Source organism: Lissotriton vulgaris, chromosome 7 (assembly GCF_964263255.1).
Source record: "Lissotriton vulgaris chromosome 7, aLisVul1.2, whole genome shotgun sequence".
Lineage (NCBI taxonomy): Eukaryota > Metazoa > Chordata > Amphibia > Caudata > Salamandridae > Lissotriton > Lissotriton vulgaris.
Genome location: NC_141695.1, coordinates 1,757,474,630 through 1,757,492,123, shown reverse-complemented (window position 1 = coordinate 1,757,492,123; position 17,494 = coordinate 1,757,474,630). Strand labels below are relative to the sequence as shown.

General features: G+C 42.8%; 1 protein-coding gene across 1 annotated transcript in view; it reads left to right on the top strand.

Annotated features, from left to right (window-relative positions):
• Nucleotides 1–17,494, top strand: part of LOC147706596 (cell adhesion molecule CEACAM5-like) — a 243,221-nt gene that overhangs the window by 86,669 nt on the left and 139,058 nt on the right. The window contains exons 3-4 of the mRNA XM_086933087.1: nt 11,014–11,292; nt 13,472–13,735. Of these exons, the coding sequence (XP_086789213.1) occupies nt 11,014–11,292; nt 13,472–13,735 (543 nt within the window). The remainder of the gene's footprint in view (nt 1–11,013; nt 11,293–13,471; nt 13,736–17,494) is intronic.

Sequence of the window (17,494 nt, the reverse complement as noted above, 5' to 3'; positions counted from 1 at the left end):
AAATCCGCATTAGTTTAGCTCTTAGTTTAGCCCCAATAGGTTTCGAGTTATAAATAACTCGACCTAAAAATGACATATAACTATCATTAGTTTGACATTGGTTGCAGATAAGTAGAAAACACAGATTTTTTTGATGTGATTAAATTAGGACAGGAAGGGATAATTCATTTATCTCTAGCCTTTAATTGATTGACTATTTTTTCCTAGGCATCACTTTCTTTATTGAATATGTATTTTACCCAGATGCCGTAGGGTTACTTGGGTTGCCCCCTGCGTAATGAGAAAGTGTTGGAAAACGAGGCAGCATCTGTGAGGCCTGCTCAAATAACATGACTACATTTATCATTCACTGGGAACCAAACACCCAATTGTAGTGCATGACTCTCAGAGGGTATCGTTGCAGAGCAGTCTGAGGCTTACTCAAGGGAGGTGGTGTGGGCTAGTAATCGCTATTTGCAGGTGCGCAGAAATAACGCTCAATAATTGATTGTCCAGTGTGTAGTTTGCTTTATAAAAGTAAGAGTATGTTTATTAAAGACACACACTACTGAATACTATGCACCAATTTACAAATATACATTAGCTGTTGGAGTTACTTTGTGACATTGCATACCATCTCCACCCCTCCCGTAGGGGGGGTGGGGTCTAGTACCACCACTCCCATGTATGCACATCATTTTGCCCCCAATGCAGTTGTTGAACATAACCTGGAGCAATGGCCCTGAGCACTGGCACCATCCCAGTGGCGACCCCCCCCCCATTATCTCAACAAGCATTTAAAATAGGTAACCCTGTCTTGGTGACACACAACCCTGACTGAGCATTTTCTACTGACCATGAAGTATACACCTCTACATCTGAAGAGCTAGCAATCTGGGTTCTTCACCTAAGCTCAGCAGCAAAATACATTTTTACGCATCACTTTAGATTGACAGTACTCATCACATTTGTGGATTATTAGAATGTATTGCAATTCTAGCCCCTAAAGGCATCACAGATGAAATCACAGGATTACTCATAAACAGCCAGACACCCTAGCAGGAATGTCTGGCAACGTAACCCCACTTTGCTTATGACATCACCTTTCACTTGTGACCTTCAGTCCCTGTAAAAGAAATAATATTAGTAAAAGCATTTCTGGTGTAATTACACCTCTTCACCTCCAGGGGATGCCCTTCTCCAGATATCCTTTACTCCTTGATGCACTTTTCAATACACCCTCAGCTGTAGAACAAAAGTTCCAGCCCAGAAGTTGTTAAATGCTGGCTGAGCCCTTGAGGGGCTATCTTTTCAAGTCACTATGGGCCAGATGTAGGACAATAGCATTTACCGATTTGGAAATACAGAATTTTACCGATTGGGTATTTTCGAATCGGTAAGTGCTATGTAGCAAATCATTCAGTAAAAATTACCGAATCATTAAGAATCGGTATTTACCGAATCGGTATTTACCGATTCGGTAATTGCCATTCATTCCTATGGGCCTGGAGGCCTATAGGAATGAATGTCAATTACCGAATCGGTAAATACCGATTCAGTAAAAGGGGGAAAAGATTGAAGGGTGGCAGGGTGTCACTTTGACACCCTATTGCACCCCTCAATTGTGTATTGGTGCACATGTTGCAGACATACATGCCCTAAGGGCATGTATGTCTGCAACATGACACTGAAGCAATTTGCATACAATTGCTTTTTGGGGTGTTTTCGTTATTTACCACCAACTTGTAGTTGGTGGTAAATAACGAATCCTAACATGGGATAAGCACTCATTTAAGTGCTCCCTACATTAGGAATTCGGTAATTTACTGAATCGGTATTTAAGAAATTGGTAATTTACCGATTCCTTAAATTACCGATTCGGTAAATTACGGAATCGTTAATTTCGGCCCCTAAATCAGAAAAGCCTATTACCGGTCGGTAACGGCCGAAATTCGTTAATTTCGACCGTTACCGAACGGTAATAGCCTTCCTATATCTGGCCCTAAGTGACTTAGGGAGGGACTTCTCTTCCTGCTGCGGGGGAGGGTGCGCTTCTCCAGCAGCTCCCCCAGCACCTTTGCACTCACTTGTTGGTGACCCCGTTCTCCTGGGGCCACCGCAAACGCTGCTTTTCCTTGCAGGCTCCGACTGGCATTATGGGGCGCTTCTTCCATTTTCTTGAATATTGGATGAGCGGCTCTCCCGCTGTGCCAGGAAGAGCGGCACTTGTGGTGCTGGCGGTTCTCTGCCGCATTCTCGCCTCGGTGGGGTTCCTGGTCCCGCCCGGACCCCCAGGTGAGTGTTCCCTGCGGCTCGGGGAGCCCATTCCGGGCGCTCTTCTTTTTGAAGGGCCCGGTCCCACCTTGTCTCTTCCTGGTGGGGGTCCACACGTTGGTGGGCAGCCTGGGGAGCCCACCCCCTGCTGCCCCCGCCGGCTCCCTGCTCGGCCAGCACCCTCCTGTGCTGCTGCAGGAGCCGGCATCGATGTTCCGGCCTGCCCGCGCTGGCAGGCAGACGCACTGGACTGCTCCTGTCCTCGGGGGAGTGAGGCTGCACTCCCCCGGCATCCTCTTTTCCCAAGGGGCCCGGAGATGGGGTTCCAGGCCCCCGGATATCTTCAAGGGGTCTCGACGGTGCTCCCCTCCCTCCTGAGTCTTTGGGGCCAGGGTGGACTCCTGGCGCCCTGAGTGCGGGGAGTGCGATGCCGCTCCCCGACTGGTCTTTTCTCTCTTCAGGGATGACGCTCTGGGCCCCTTCGGCATATTTTCATGGGGTATGCACTGGCGCACTCCGACTTCAGCGGGCCCGGTGTTGGGATCCGGGGCCCTCCCCCTCACACATCTTCATGATGGCGCTCCCCGGCCTCACATTTGGCAGGGGCCAGGGTGGGCTCCTGGCACCCCGCGTGGGTATCTTCATGAGGTGCGCAACGGCGCACCCCGACTTCACTTCGGGGCCCGGAGTTGGGATCTCGGGCCCCCAGAGACCTCTCCCGGGGGCGCGATGGCACCCCTTCCTTTTACTTCTCATACATTTTGATGATCTTGGCCTCTTCCTGCTCCTGGTGGTGCTACCCAGCCACTGGGAGCACTCTCTTACGCCCTCTGGGTCTCACAGAAGGGGGATTAAGCAGGGAGCTGTTTTCACTGGCTCCCTGCGCCAGCCTTTCGCCTGGCTCTCCTCCTGCGCCTCTCTCCTGCTTGCGCAGAGGCCCAGACTGCTGCACACTGGTCCTGGACTCCTCTCATGGGATGTATGACATTATAACGCATGCTTTTACCACGCATGCCTTTACAACGCGGTTTTTACATCGCAAACCATTACAACGCATAGCGCTTTGGGGTGCTGGATAGTGAAAAGTGTAATTTACTATTCCAACACCAGTCCCCATGGACACTAGGGAAGGTGTTGGATAGTAAATTAAACTTATTCCCTATCATAGAGCAGCCCCCAGCGCAATGCGTTGTAATGGTTTGCGTTGTAAATACCGCGTTGTAAAGGCACTGCGTGGTAAAAGTTGCATTGTAAAGGTTGTTCACCCCTCTCATGGCGCTGTTCAAGATTCTGGAGCAGTCAGAGGGTTCCTCCTTCCAACTGCCCATTGTGCTAGGCTCCAGCAGCCTCTGCCAGAGCAGACCACACCCCAGAGAGAGCTTCTCTTCCTGTGCAACCACTTTTTGAAAGTTGAGTAGGGGACTGGCAGGAAGTCTATGTTTGCCCTATTACACAGCGACACATCACTTCACTGCCCCTGCTCCCTCCTCCCTGCCCTGCCTCTGGGTTTGTTCAAAATGGCGTCCTCCTGGGTCTCTTGCCACATGGTCTCTGAAAAAGCCCCTTCTCCCCTCGCTGCCATCCCTCCTTGGTGCAGCCTGGAGCCTGGCACCCAGTGATAGCTGCTGATGGATGAGCCGGTAGCCCCACCCATCTTCTCTACGGGTAGAGGAGGACTTAGCTTGTGGGAGAAAGGTTATCAATCCAACCTGCTAAGGTCAGCCCTCAGCCAGGCCCTGGTTATGGCTGACTCAGAGAAATGTGACACTTCTGGATGACCCAAAAGCAGCACAAAAATGACGTTGGACTCTGCAGAATACTCCTTTTCACATCAGTTAAAGTGGACAGTCTGGAATCTGTAGACCTTATGAAAGTTACTCTAGCCCATGGGCTCCACACGCCCATAGGGAAATAATGAAGTAAAAAACAGTAAGACACACTGACTTTCCCTGGCATGTTCCTTCCCAGTGTATAAAGCCTATTCCATGTCACCACCCAATTCTGCATAAGTCCTGCCACACCATTTACTTTGTAGCTGCTCCTGTACTGCGCACGCTAGGAATCTCCCCTGCACAGCCCTTACACATGTGCACACGCATGTACACCTGTATCTGCATGTAACCAGCCCGGTGTCCCTTACTCCAACTGCTGTGCAGTGGCCTGGTCATGCCAGGGGGACACCAGTAAAATCCCCATGCAGTCTCTTTCAATAGGAGTTAACTGTGGGAGAGTCCCAACTTATGAGGCTCCCTCGCAGTAAAAGCTCAACAATTAATTAGGTGCTCCAAAAGCAAACAATTTGGGCGGCCCATAGTGTCAGAACTACCTTCTAACACCCATATAATCTGCCTGACCTTAAAATGACTGTCTCCCAAGGTAATAATTGGAGAGAGGATGTGATCATAAATCCAGAGCTGCTGACTTTGGATTTGAAGGAGCCAGGTTTGAGTCTCAGCATCGTCTCACAATTCAGTGCAAATTATTTCATCTCCTGTGCGCTCATGTAAAGCAATTGAATACATTCAGGTAGAGGTTGCGCTACATAATGATGTGTGTTCGAGTCTCGGCATCAACTCCACCTTTGTTTTGAATGAAAAGCTAAAATAGAAAAATTAACAAACACAAGCTGAGGGAAGTGATAGAAAATAGAGGTTTGTAAATAAAAACTACTATGTGTGTTTATATACTAAAGATGTCATCAGATGAGCGCCTTTAGTCAAAGTTAAAAAAAACTACAATCCTAGAACTTGAGCCAAACTCAAAGAAAAAAACGTGTGGCAAAACAAAACTATATAAACAAAAGAGAAAGAGTACACTTAACAGGGGCAGGCTCCATGGGAGGGAACCAAACACCAAAAGGAGAGACAAATAAAATAAAGTCACCATTGAAAAGCAAGATTTTACTTAGGGCACTACAAGGAACGAAGGAAAAGCGTTGGACGTGCTCTAAGCCCACAGAGTAGTTACAGCAAGTCTCAAAGAGACAGCATATGCGCTGCCTTGGCGAGACCTTAAAAGTAAGCCTATGTGTTTTGTAGTCTTATGACAATCAGCTAAGTTATGAGCTTATCCCTAGTTGCAAAGTGCACTTTGCAGTACATATTACCACTTTTGCCTACAACTAAAAAGCACGTAAAGACTATTATACACTTCCTTGAGGGAAGAACATTGCTACTAGTTGCAATACATGTTAAACACGACATCGAGATAGAAAAATAAAATAAAACATATTGATTAAAACAAAGTGCAAAAAAATAACTACTTTTGTCAACAATGACAAGACACAATAATAGCTATTGTAAGCACCTAGAAGCAAAGGTATTGTTAGTAGTGGCAAGTGGCAACGTCAAGTTAAAAAGAAAAATGGAGAAAGCTTGTTGGTTTGAATATGATGACAAGTGCAATAGCAGAATATTAGAAACCACTATTCATAGATGGAGTCTCCAAGCAATTAGCCCTTAGAGAATGCCCTAGAATTCGAACACAAGTCTGATATTTGAGCAACAGACAATCCAAAAGAAAAAAGTCCACAATAGGGTGAAAAGTTCCAGGTAAAGGGGAGCAATGGCAGCACCAAAAATTTGGGCAGAGGTAGAAATCACTCAGCACAAATGCAACATTAAAATAACAAAAGGGGGTGCACGCCAGCAGGTAAAAAGGTCTAAGGGCAAACAGCAATGGTTAAAGTGAAAAGAAGGCTACAAGTAGATCCCTTAGTTGGGCACAGATAGTGATAATTTGAGAGGCCAGGGCTCGCAGCATCCAATGACTAAAATGTCAAGAATACACTCAGTGTTTTTTAAACGCCGCAACCACTCAAAGGCATGCACTGCGCTTTCTTAAACCATGCAATGATTTAGAAGAATGACTGTGCCTTTATATTGAAGGCCCCAGCAGGTAATCCGCTAAGGTCCATAGGTTGGAGACACTCGATCGAGCCCTTAGGCAGCACATCTTCTTAACGGCTAGAGCGATCATTTAAGCCAACAGGATGTTCAAGGTGGTGTTGTCGGGATTGAGGGAAGTGATAATGGCCTACTGGCATGAGGTAATACCCAGTTTGTTGCATTCCCGCTTTTTATTAATCAAGTAAAACTGGGCAACTGCAGCCGATATGGTCAAACGATTCATCATGCAGTCCGTTCAAGTTTCAAGTTTCAAGTTTATTTTTATTTTCTTTGGTACTCAACTGAGGACCACAAATATTTTAACATAAAATACAGGTTATTTACAATAGTAAAATTTCTTGTGCTAATACAATGTTGAAAAAGATTTAAAAAATTTATAAAAGTTATAACAAACAAATTCATTTGGCGGGAATTTACATAGAGTGATCAGTTCCTTTGCTGAGTTAATCCTACATTTAATGTATGCGGCTTGCAAATACTGCTTTCTTGCCGTTACCACCTTTGGCTTTAAACAGGCAAACATTAGATGCTCGACATCTTGCTCTCCTACATTACACAGATTACATTTAGAGTTTTCCCTTAAGTGCCATTTGGCTGTTACAGTTTTAACTGGTAAAATACCGAACCAGAACAGAACAATCGCTCTCCTGACAGAATTATTTAGGTTGAAAGCAATGTACTGTTGAGTTTTCTTGTATGTTATAGTTAAGCATGGGCGGAAAATCCGTTCCGCTCGCGGATTTTGCGGATTTTCGGTAAATTTGCAATCCGCGAGATTCGCGAATTTCCCGCAAAATCCGCGAGCAGCGGATTTTATGGCTTGCTCGCACTGTTCGCGTGAGTTCGCGGCTTCCCAGTTCAACTTCGCGCCCCGCGAATAAGCGCTAAATTGCAGAAATACGATCTTAGCAAAACTGAAACTACTTACCAGGTTCAAAAGTTCAAGCTCATCATTAGTAGCCATTTCCTGTAGTGCTTCCTGAGGGGCCCCTCCAGAGTTCAGTTGCCTACTTGCAACTATTATGTGACCCTGCTCTGACCCTCAGAATAGTTACACATATGCCACAAAGGTCCTGAATTACAGCTAAGGGAGACAAGCAGGAGCCAGGCTGGAAGTTCAAATCCAACAGTGACACATTAATCAGCCCCTAATTCATTATTGTCAGTTGGGGCAGGGCAGGTGTTGTAACTAATTTTGCAACAATGAAAGCACTTAGCAAGTGCAAAAGATCACTAATCAGGAAGCACTAAGGAAGCAGGTGCCAGCTAAAAAAATATTCTGTGACACATTAATCAGCCCCAAATTAATTCAGGTCACTTGAGGCAGGGAAGGTGTGCTTTGCTTTGCCACATTAATGTACACTGGACAACCAGAGGGTGCTGTGATGAAACAGAGGGTGGCATGGGTGGGCCAGAGGGTGGCATGAGTAGTCAGAGAGTGGCAGTGGTGACAGAGGGTGGCAGTGATGAAGAAGAGTGTCCCAAACAGGCTGGACACGTAGAAACAACAAGTTCGCAAAACTTGCGACCCGACAGGTAAGTTCGCGTTTGCGAAATTGTACAAAACCCTCGCGAACTGGCAGAAACCCGCGCGAACACAAAAAAAAAAAATCAGCAAATTCGCGAGAATTCGCGGATTTTGCGGATTGCGAGTTCGCAAATCCGCAAAATTTGCGAACGCGAGATCCGCAAAATTCGCCCATGCTTAGTTATAGTTTCAGTGAAATTCGTATATGTAGATAGTTTAGAACAATGCAAAAGGTCTAGATCAAAGCTCAGCCTTGAGGTGAAATGTTTCAAAAAGAGTTTAAGTTGGGATGGTGTCCAAGCTAGCAGCAAATCGATATTAATCTCCGCTAGCTTAAAGGCAACTGACATGTTTTTCTTAAAAACGTGTTTGGATGAGTCACTATCAATTGTTTCTGTTTTGAGCAGAGATCGAAGAGTTCCTTCCTCGGCGTGCAGGAGATTATATGCCCACCTGATGACATTAGCAATTCCTCGAGAATAGGAGCTGGTTAATGAGAACTCGAGGCGAAGAGCTTGTACTGGAACGGCTTGTGACACCTTCATTAGTCTCCGTAATATTTTTCCTTCTTTTAGGTCTAGGAAGTTCCACTGGTTATGGGGATATATTCCAAGGCATATGATAGTACAGGCGGTATCTTAACACTATATACATTGAGCGGAGAAGAGAAATGCCTGTGTCCTGACGTTGCGTATAGTCTTGCGAGGGCTCCAGCGTGTAGACTTGGTGAAGATCCTGCCTAGATAGGTGTTTTCATTTACTTCTTCCACCTTGTCTCCCCCAAGGGTCCAGTTATATTTAGAACTCTTTTTCTTTCCTGAAAAAGAAACTTTTTTTGTTTTGGTAATGTTAGGGATTAAGTCATTTTCCTCTGTGTATTTGTTCAGTGCCTGGAGATTGCTTTGTAGTCCAAATGGTGTTAAATCTAATATAACGATATCGTCTGCGTATAACAGTGTATGTATGTTATGGGAGGCAACTTTTGGTGGAAAATTGCGAGCTTGCTGGAGACATTGAGGCATATCACTGAGATAGAGTGAAAAAAGTCTGTGCACATTGTTGTTTTCGAAGACCTGCGCCACCGGGAAAGCTGAAACAAGGAATACAATGTTTATTTCTCTATCACTGAGGAAAACAAGTGATCGACAAATGCTTGAATTTATCTTAGCCAATGATAATTATTTATACTACATTCCGGCCAATCATTATTTTGCCTGATATTCCAGGTTCAACAAATACATTTTCCAGAGATTAATTCAAGCAGTCTACCCATCACTTTTTCCTTTTCTGCTAGCCCAGGCATTTTTCTCAATCATTGCTTCCCTCTATCCCTAAGTCCAAAGAAGTCAAAACTTCCTAATGTAGTAAGTACTAACAATTTTGGCATATGAGCTTTAATGAAAATGTTTGTATGGGTGAATACAATGTCAATGTATACCATGATATATACAGGCCCGAAAATGGCAATATCGATAAATGCAGTGTCAATGTATGCCATTGTCTATGCCTGCACAACAATGTTGACACCAGTACAAGAAATGTTCATGTTTGCCATAATCTAAGCATTCATAACAATTTTGATACCAGTAGAAGCAACGTCACAATACACCATGATCTTATCAGGCATAACAATGTCAATATCAGCAAAGACAATATTGATATACGCTATGACATCTGTATGCACAATACTGGGCTTGCCGATAAAAATTATATCAATGACCTCTCCATTATTTGTAGAAATAGGAAAAAACTCGTATCCTTGCTGTCAGATTCACCCAAGGTGATCTCCCCATCAACCCTGAGTCAGAAATACATGGTCAGACAGGCCCTGCAACCTACGCCCATGCCTATCCAGTAACAGGTCAAAGGTGGGGTCTCACTTAGCCCAAAGACAAATGCACTCTCAGGGAAAACCCTGATCGATCCCACTGATAGGCAGTTGCACCACAAACAGTTCAGTGGAATTTGGCCCCAATAAAACACGTTTGGCCTGGGGCACGTGCTCCCCAAAATACCACTGAGCTAAATGCCACATGTAGATAGATACACTCAACCAATCAGGACACGACATGCACACCACACATAGTGATCACACGCTTCCCATCACACGCTTCCCACACCGGACAGCTGGACACATACACACTGGCTCACACTAGCTCTCCCTGAGATCGAAAGCCACCTGTATCCCCCTTATCAGATGACTGTGCTTGTTATTTACAACTCAGATGCTTTTCCAAGAATGCAGAAGTGGCTTATGGTACCTCACACAATGTATATATTGTCAGGTAAAACTTCAGTACAGCGAGTGACTTTCTTCAGATGTATTCTGTTGAGTCTCTCCCATCCGTTGTGTTTACCGCAGGTTTCAGCTTATAATTCCAATTTAAACCAGGTTTATAACATGCCATCAGAACACTAATCTGTCACTATAAACTGTCAGAATACAGATAAGTAGCTTTTTCTGTCATCAGTATTATTGCTGCAGAGGGACCAATAATGGAAGCTATGGTGTAGGCTATACAATCCTTCTATTTTGGCACTTTTCTGCATGAAAGCCTTGGGTCGCAAACCTATATCTCTGGAATACAATTGTTACTTAAATATACGATTGCAATTACCAACCAAATTATATCTAACATATCATTTAGCCTTATAGACTCATGTGTATTCAACTCCGACACCAAATACATATTTCCTGAGGGTTAAGAAGATGTATTGTAAGAAGATGTGGAATAACAGCCAGAGCTACCAACTTTGGAACCGGGGAACTGGTTCGAGTATCGGGGTCAGCTCAACATCTTGTGATTTTGGCCAAAATACTTCATCCTGTGCCTAAAAAAACTAGTGGGTAATGAAGCCAGAGTACAAAGTAGAGCATCCTCATTTAAGTAGATATCAGGAATGTTTTGAATTGAAGCTGCCCAGAGGGTGAAGGTTGAGGTGTTGAGAAGACATCTGTGTGATAGATGATCCAAGCAGTAGTGTGGTAGATGCACTGGCAGGGCTCCTGCTTGGAGATGAGTAGGGTCTTGCAGTGGTTGACTTTAGACTTTAAAAAACTGTGGATGACCATTTTCAACATAGTGATTGCTCTTCAGTGCTGAATGACACACATGCACTATGTGGGAGGTATTGTGCAGCAATTACTGTCAATGTGGTCATTGTTTAAGGAGCTCAGATTTCCTTTTCTGGTTTTACAGAGTAATCAATCCCTTTTGCACGACATTACTGAGACTAGGACTTGAAAATGGATAGAAAACTTGAACATTATTCAACATATTTAAGCCATTGTAATTTACCTGTGCTCCTTCTTATCCTCCGCAGAGAGAGTTTCTGTCCCTTTCATCCATGCAGTGACACAAGCCCCCATAGAGAACGGGTCGCTGGTTCTGTTCTGCAATGCATCAGGAACAGAAGCCGTTTATCAGTGGTATCAGAAGGATAAAATTGTTACTCTCGGAGGAAGAATTTCCCTCACCAATAACAGCCAGATCCTCACCTTGTCTCCCTGCACCAGGTCTGACACCAGCACCAACTTCACCTGCAGGGCATCCAATGCTGTCAGTAACGCTTCCAGCAGCGCCTACACTCTCACCGTCAGCTGTAAGTGTGACTTAGAATGTAGAACTGGTTTACTTTTCATTATAATATAAGTACATTGTCACATTTTCCAGCCTGAGAAATACCATTCTCCATAGTGAGGTCCTCTGCACACTTCTCCTGATCCTCTACAGTTGCATCACAAGTAGCACGGTCTTCATGCATTAATGCAGTAGGACGCGACTGCAGCCAAGTTTAATAGACCCATATGATGTTTGGCATAAAGCCAACACTGCACAGATCTGTTGTGATCTGATTGGTCACTGCATTTGTACCTACAGCCATCCTTGATAGGTCACTAATGCTTCTCCACCTTTACCTGTAATCACAATGGATCCATTGAACACCTCCAGCAATTCAGTTTTTTTCTTGCGAGAAAAAGTTAAAAAATGCTTTACTTTGGAATACTGAGGTCATTCTGTTTGTAGACATATAATTACTTCTTTGCTAAAATCTTTGAAATTTACTTTCAATATTGACATGAAATGGAAGTCAATACTTGGTTGACGCGCCATTATTTTTAGGTCTGGTGTTAGCCAATACCTTTTTAGTTTACTAAAATATTTCATGTACTTTCAAAGGTTTTCAGTCCTTTGGCCTGTTCTGTCATTCACATTTTTCTTCTAGTCATTACAGCATACAACATGGAGCTATGGGTCAGCCTATTCCAACCATTGGCTGAATTCACTGTAAGTGACAGTATTGTCCTCTTTCACAAGGAGCACATCCGCACATAAACTAGGTCCTTTTCTGTGCTCGGAACTACTATGTCAGTGTGTGATTTTGGAGGCCCAAAAATATTTTCACTGGAACTCAATGTTTTTTGGGGTTTTTTTTATATGGCCAGTCCAGCAGCTCCTTCCACTCGTTATATTTACAAAGTACTTGATAAAACAATCATTAAAAAAATCAACAGTCCAGCATCCAAAGCCAGACCTTTTGGGTTCACCAATTTGGTTTCAATTTTGGTAACACAGTATAAGTAAAATAAAACTTTTGTCTTGGTATAGAGCAGAACACTTCTGATGAGTCACAACTAGATGCAGTATACATTTGGGTGGAAAATGTCCAAAAGGGGTTATCTGCGGTCTTGTACTCTTGTATTTTAGACTGGGTCCCAGGCCCTCACTCTACACATTAAATATAAAATGTGTATATTTCCAAATGTATGATAATATGATAAGAGACTGAAACAATTTATCTGACGTTGGCAACATACTTAGACCCTGATTTAGAATTTGGTGGACGGGTTACTCCATCACAAACATAATAAATATCCCATTGGTGTTATTACAAGTGCATTATATGTGGTGGCACTTTTAATAAGGTGGACGTCATATCCGTCAAATTTGTGATGGAGTAACTCATCTGCAAACATGAATTAGGCCCATAGTCTTTTGTAGATACATTGAATCCTATTGTCCTGGTCCAAAATTATAATCCATTCCACAAACCCAGAAATAATCTAAGTCCCTGTTTCACAATTATTGCCTACTCTTTAAATATACATTGAAACAAAGTAACTCACTTACAGATTGATTCAGCTAAGGGTATTGAGAGTGATGCTAAACAATCGTTCCCGGAGAAGTTAAAGTTCTGAGGCTGAACACAAACCGCTGTCATTGTCTTTACATTAAGACTGGTTGAATCACCTATTGGATGCACTCGATGCCATGGATTCTCTTTCTTTTGCACATGTAAGGAAAGGGTTCTAGGGACATATTGGTTATATATTATACAGAAGGTGACTGATTTACTCAACATGGTGCCTGTCTCCCAATCCTCTGTTAGACATGTCTCTTTTCTCAACCAGGATTTATAGTCTTTCATTTTATACTCCATCCATTTTTCTATTGTCAGGCAAATAAGGTTGATGTTGGAAACCTCTTGGATTACCTCTGGCTCTAAGAGGTGATCAGAGGGTCTTCCAAATCCTCCTTTCAGGGTACCATAGAACCCAACATCTTAGCTAGCATCAGGAATTGCTGTACATAAACTAGAGTGCACATGCCAGTTTACTCCATGGAGCATATATTTAATAGTTTCTCAGACATCCTTGTAGTAGAACAATAAAATGACACACGGATGCTCACATGTCATAAACTCTAAAACTATGCGAGGATAGATTAATTGATGTTTGATTGAATACCTGTAATATCTGCTTATAATTTGCCTGCTTCAGATGGACCTGACATCCCACTCATCTCCGTCAGCCCTGAGAAGCCATTTTACACGACTGGTGGTACTCTAACTCTCACTTGCACGGCTGCATCTTCCCCTCCTGCACAGTACTCTTGGCTTCTGAATGGGCAATCGTTAGCGAAAACAGGAAAAGAACTTCTCATTAATCCCCTAACACAGCAGGACTCTGGAAACTACACCTGTAACACTTCTAACAGTATCACGCATCTCTCTATGCACGCGACCTGGGGAGCACGCATCCTGGGTGAGTAAGAGGTCCTCTGTGTACTCATGGGGAATGGGCAAATTATTAGTGGTCAAGAGAGCTGAGGTATTGTAGAAACAGAAGTTTGATTCCAGACTTTCTAGCACCAATTGGTGTTTCATTAAGTACAAGGATCATCGATTAGTTGGCGTGCTTTCTATTTATTTTCATATCAGGACACATATTCTCATTTTCCTTGTCGGTATAGATTGTCTTATTAGGTTATTCAGATGCTGAAATGATGGGCTTGAGTAGTCGGTGGTGCCTTTCAATATATTTTCTTGACGTCATCAACCCAAGCTTGGAGAAAGATGTGGTGTGTGGCTCTCTTGTTGCGTTAATGATGGGTGGTGTTAAGGTTGATGTACAGCTGATATTTGTATCTCTACCTGCATGTTCATGTTTTCTCATGGTTGATGTTGTTTAGATACCTTATTAACGAAGTGCTGATCTGTAGAGGAAGAGGTAACCAGAGCCTCTAATGCACAGAGATCTAATGTTGAAGACGGTTTTGATGCCGCCACCAATACATTGATACATTTTGAGTTAATGCTGGTGTTGTGTGGGTTGATACTGGCATTACAGATGTGGTGCAGAAACAGTAGGAAGGTAATGTAAAAAAGAATGTGAAATTCCACTGTTTGCATAATTGGTAAGACCCTCGTTCTGAGTATTTGTAAAAATGGGGCAAAAGTAGGTAATTGATTGAACTTGAAAATGTAATAATGCAAACTAGTCATGTTTTATTTTAATAGCACACTTTGGCTTTCTTATTGGCGCAGCAAGGGCAGTGGCAACGGGTCCCAGAAGCCTGAGTGTCCCACTCAAACCTGATTATTCCTCTATTTGACATTTAAAACAACAGCTAGGGTCCCAAGTCCTACCTTGCAGTAAGCCTAATGAGACCTTGGAGAAGCAGTCAGTCTCCAGTGATTTCTAACACTATTAGGTAAACATTTGATTTCTTTAATATTTTGTGTAACACAATGTAAGTAATCTTTATTGCTTGATTAATTAAAATCTTAGAAAAATTGTACATTTAAAATTAGGTCACATATACCAATACATTTGTAAAAAAGAGCTTCAATATACGTTACAGTAAGAACAGTTGGTTATAAATGTTATCAGATTGACTGGGGTGAAGCAGATAAAAAAGAAACTCCTGATTTAACTATTATAGTTCTAATTGGAAACCATAAACGGATACTAAATGGAGCACAATGCAGGGCACCACATCACGGACATTGACAATAACTATAATAGTTAAATCAGGAGTTTCTTTTTATCTGCTTTTACCCCAGTCAATCTGATACAATTTATAACCAACCATAACGTATATTGAAGCTCTTTTTAACAAATGTATTGGTATATGTGACCTAATTTTAAATGTACGATTTTGCAAAGAGTTTAATTAATCATGCAATAAAGATTACAATGTATATGAAAGACAATTTAGCTCTTTATATGGGATAAAAGGGGGTGTTGCATCCAGATATGTATGGTCTGAAGCTTGAAAGCGCTTTAGTACAGAGTGTGAGTATGAGAGGTGTGTTGGCGCTGCTCATCCCTCTACTGACGCACCCTTTGTTGCTGATCTCACCCAAGATAGCAGCCGTTCAAGAGTTTGATGTGTTAATCATGGAATCAGCTCTCACTTTCTCTTTCACAGCTATAGCTCACCCTGCACTGTGAACATGGCTTCTCAAAGGGCAATCCTCACTGAATACAGGCTCTCAGCTGGTCATTAACTCTCTTACTCTGATTGGCTCTAAACACTACACCCGTACGACCTCTAACACTGTCACGCATCTCTCTAAGCCCTCAACATGGGAATCCGCGACTGGAGTGAGTGAAAGTGTATCTGCTTGCACTAGTAGTAGGAGGGTAATTATGCATGATCACGTGACAGTAAATACTGTTAGAGGAGGACTTATTCTAATGTCAATTGTGGTTTGAAAGATTGCACAGATCATTCATACACTTCCATTTTGGCCAACTATTATTATATTATGGTAAACATTGTATTTTCATGCCTGTCGAAGTTTGATCAGTATTTTTAGGGGCTGAGAGGAATGATTGGATTGAATAAATACGGGTGGTATTGAATAGATTTACTTAGGTTCAGCAAACTAGGGCTGTTTAATTATAAGCCATAGAGCAATATAAGTGGGCTGCCTCTAAACCGTTATAGTGTCAAGGGTCGTAGTTGAGTAGGGGGTCTTTGGCTATACAAAAGAAAACTACTCAGGCGATCCATTAAGTAAGAAACTAACCTAGAACATTGGTGGCACCATGTCATATGGCTTATACTTCCTCAAGTAACACTGTGCCTATGTTGGACAACATAAAAGTTGGAACTGTGCTACACTGATTTTGAACACCGCTCAGGATAAGTTGGCCTATAGACCTGCCAGCTCACAGTGCACCACCTGGCAACCTGAGCATGTAAAATGGCAGTTCATAACTGGGCCTAGTGTACCCACTTGGCACATGGCGTGGTGTGTTGATCCTTCCTTGCTTTAGAGATGAGAGGTGTGGTTGTAGTACATTTACTGATTTGTATCTGTGCTTGGTGGGTGCGGTTAAATCATGTCTCCTGATGTCTTTTCCTTGTGCTTATGCTTGTTTATAGTGGGTATGAAGGATGAAGAATGCATGCCGCTCTGATATTGAAGATTGGCTTAATGCCACACCGGTTATACTGACACCTATGAAGGTCACGTGTGTATTGTATGGATGGTTCTAATTCAGATGTATAATGTTGATAATGTAGAAAGATGACGTAAAAAAAGAATCTCCAAAAGTACTCCTTACACACTCAGTAAACACCTCGCTTGGTATAAGTGAATTTGGTAAAATAATGCTAGGGGCTTGACAAAATCTGCAATAAAAAAGAATAAACTTCCCGATTATATTGGAAAGGTGTACATTCGCGAAAACGTTGCTCTTTACAGATATTTATAGGAATAAGTTGAATTTCTGTGACATTTTTGTGATATGCTATTCAAGGAAGAGTGAGCCCTATCTTAGATAAAACAGGAGTTGATATGTTTACTTGAGGCTGAGCAGTAAAATGCATGCTTCAAAAGATTACATATTGTTGAAAGATTGAAAACTATCCTGCTTCAGAATCCAAATAAAAGAGTGTTGCTGCTGTGCATCTTTGCACTGACATGCTGTTGTGATGCTGATAATGACTTGTGAAAGCCACCTTTACAGACACCAATGATGGATAATTGTAGTAAATCAGTCTTTTCTGCGTGTCACCCAGATGTTTCTGCTTTTTAGGTCTTGCCTGGCACTAGCAGCGCGTATGTGTAGCTCTCGCCATGCGAGAGCTTCTGGGAATCAATACGATTCCAGAAGCTCGCTGTGTTTTGCATTGGTGCTGGTCATTTTGCGTCACCAATTATGCAAAACCGGGTGTTACGATTGTCATGGAGGCTTTTTGGTTCCTCCTGGTTACCACCCTGTCCACTTTTCCTTTTGCCAGAGAGGTGTAGGGGATTCCCACAATGAATCCTGTAGGTGCTCCTGTAGAGGTAAATCAAGCCTCTGGTTTTTTCAAAATTACTCTAGTTTAAAAATCCAAGTGGTTCATCAAAGTTTTATTCAAGGAAGTCATATATTATAATCATATTGACTCAGGTGATAATATTCAATTTTTATCCATCATAAACGTTTCAAGATGCAAAATCCCTATGCATTTCGGGACAGATGTCCCTTCGTCAGGGGACTTAAATTTGTCTGTAAGGGAAA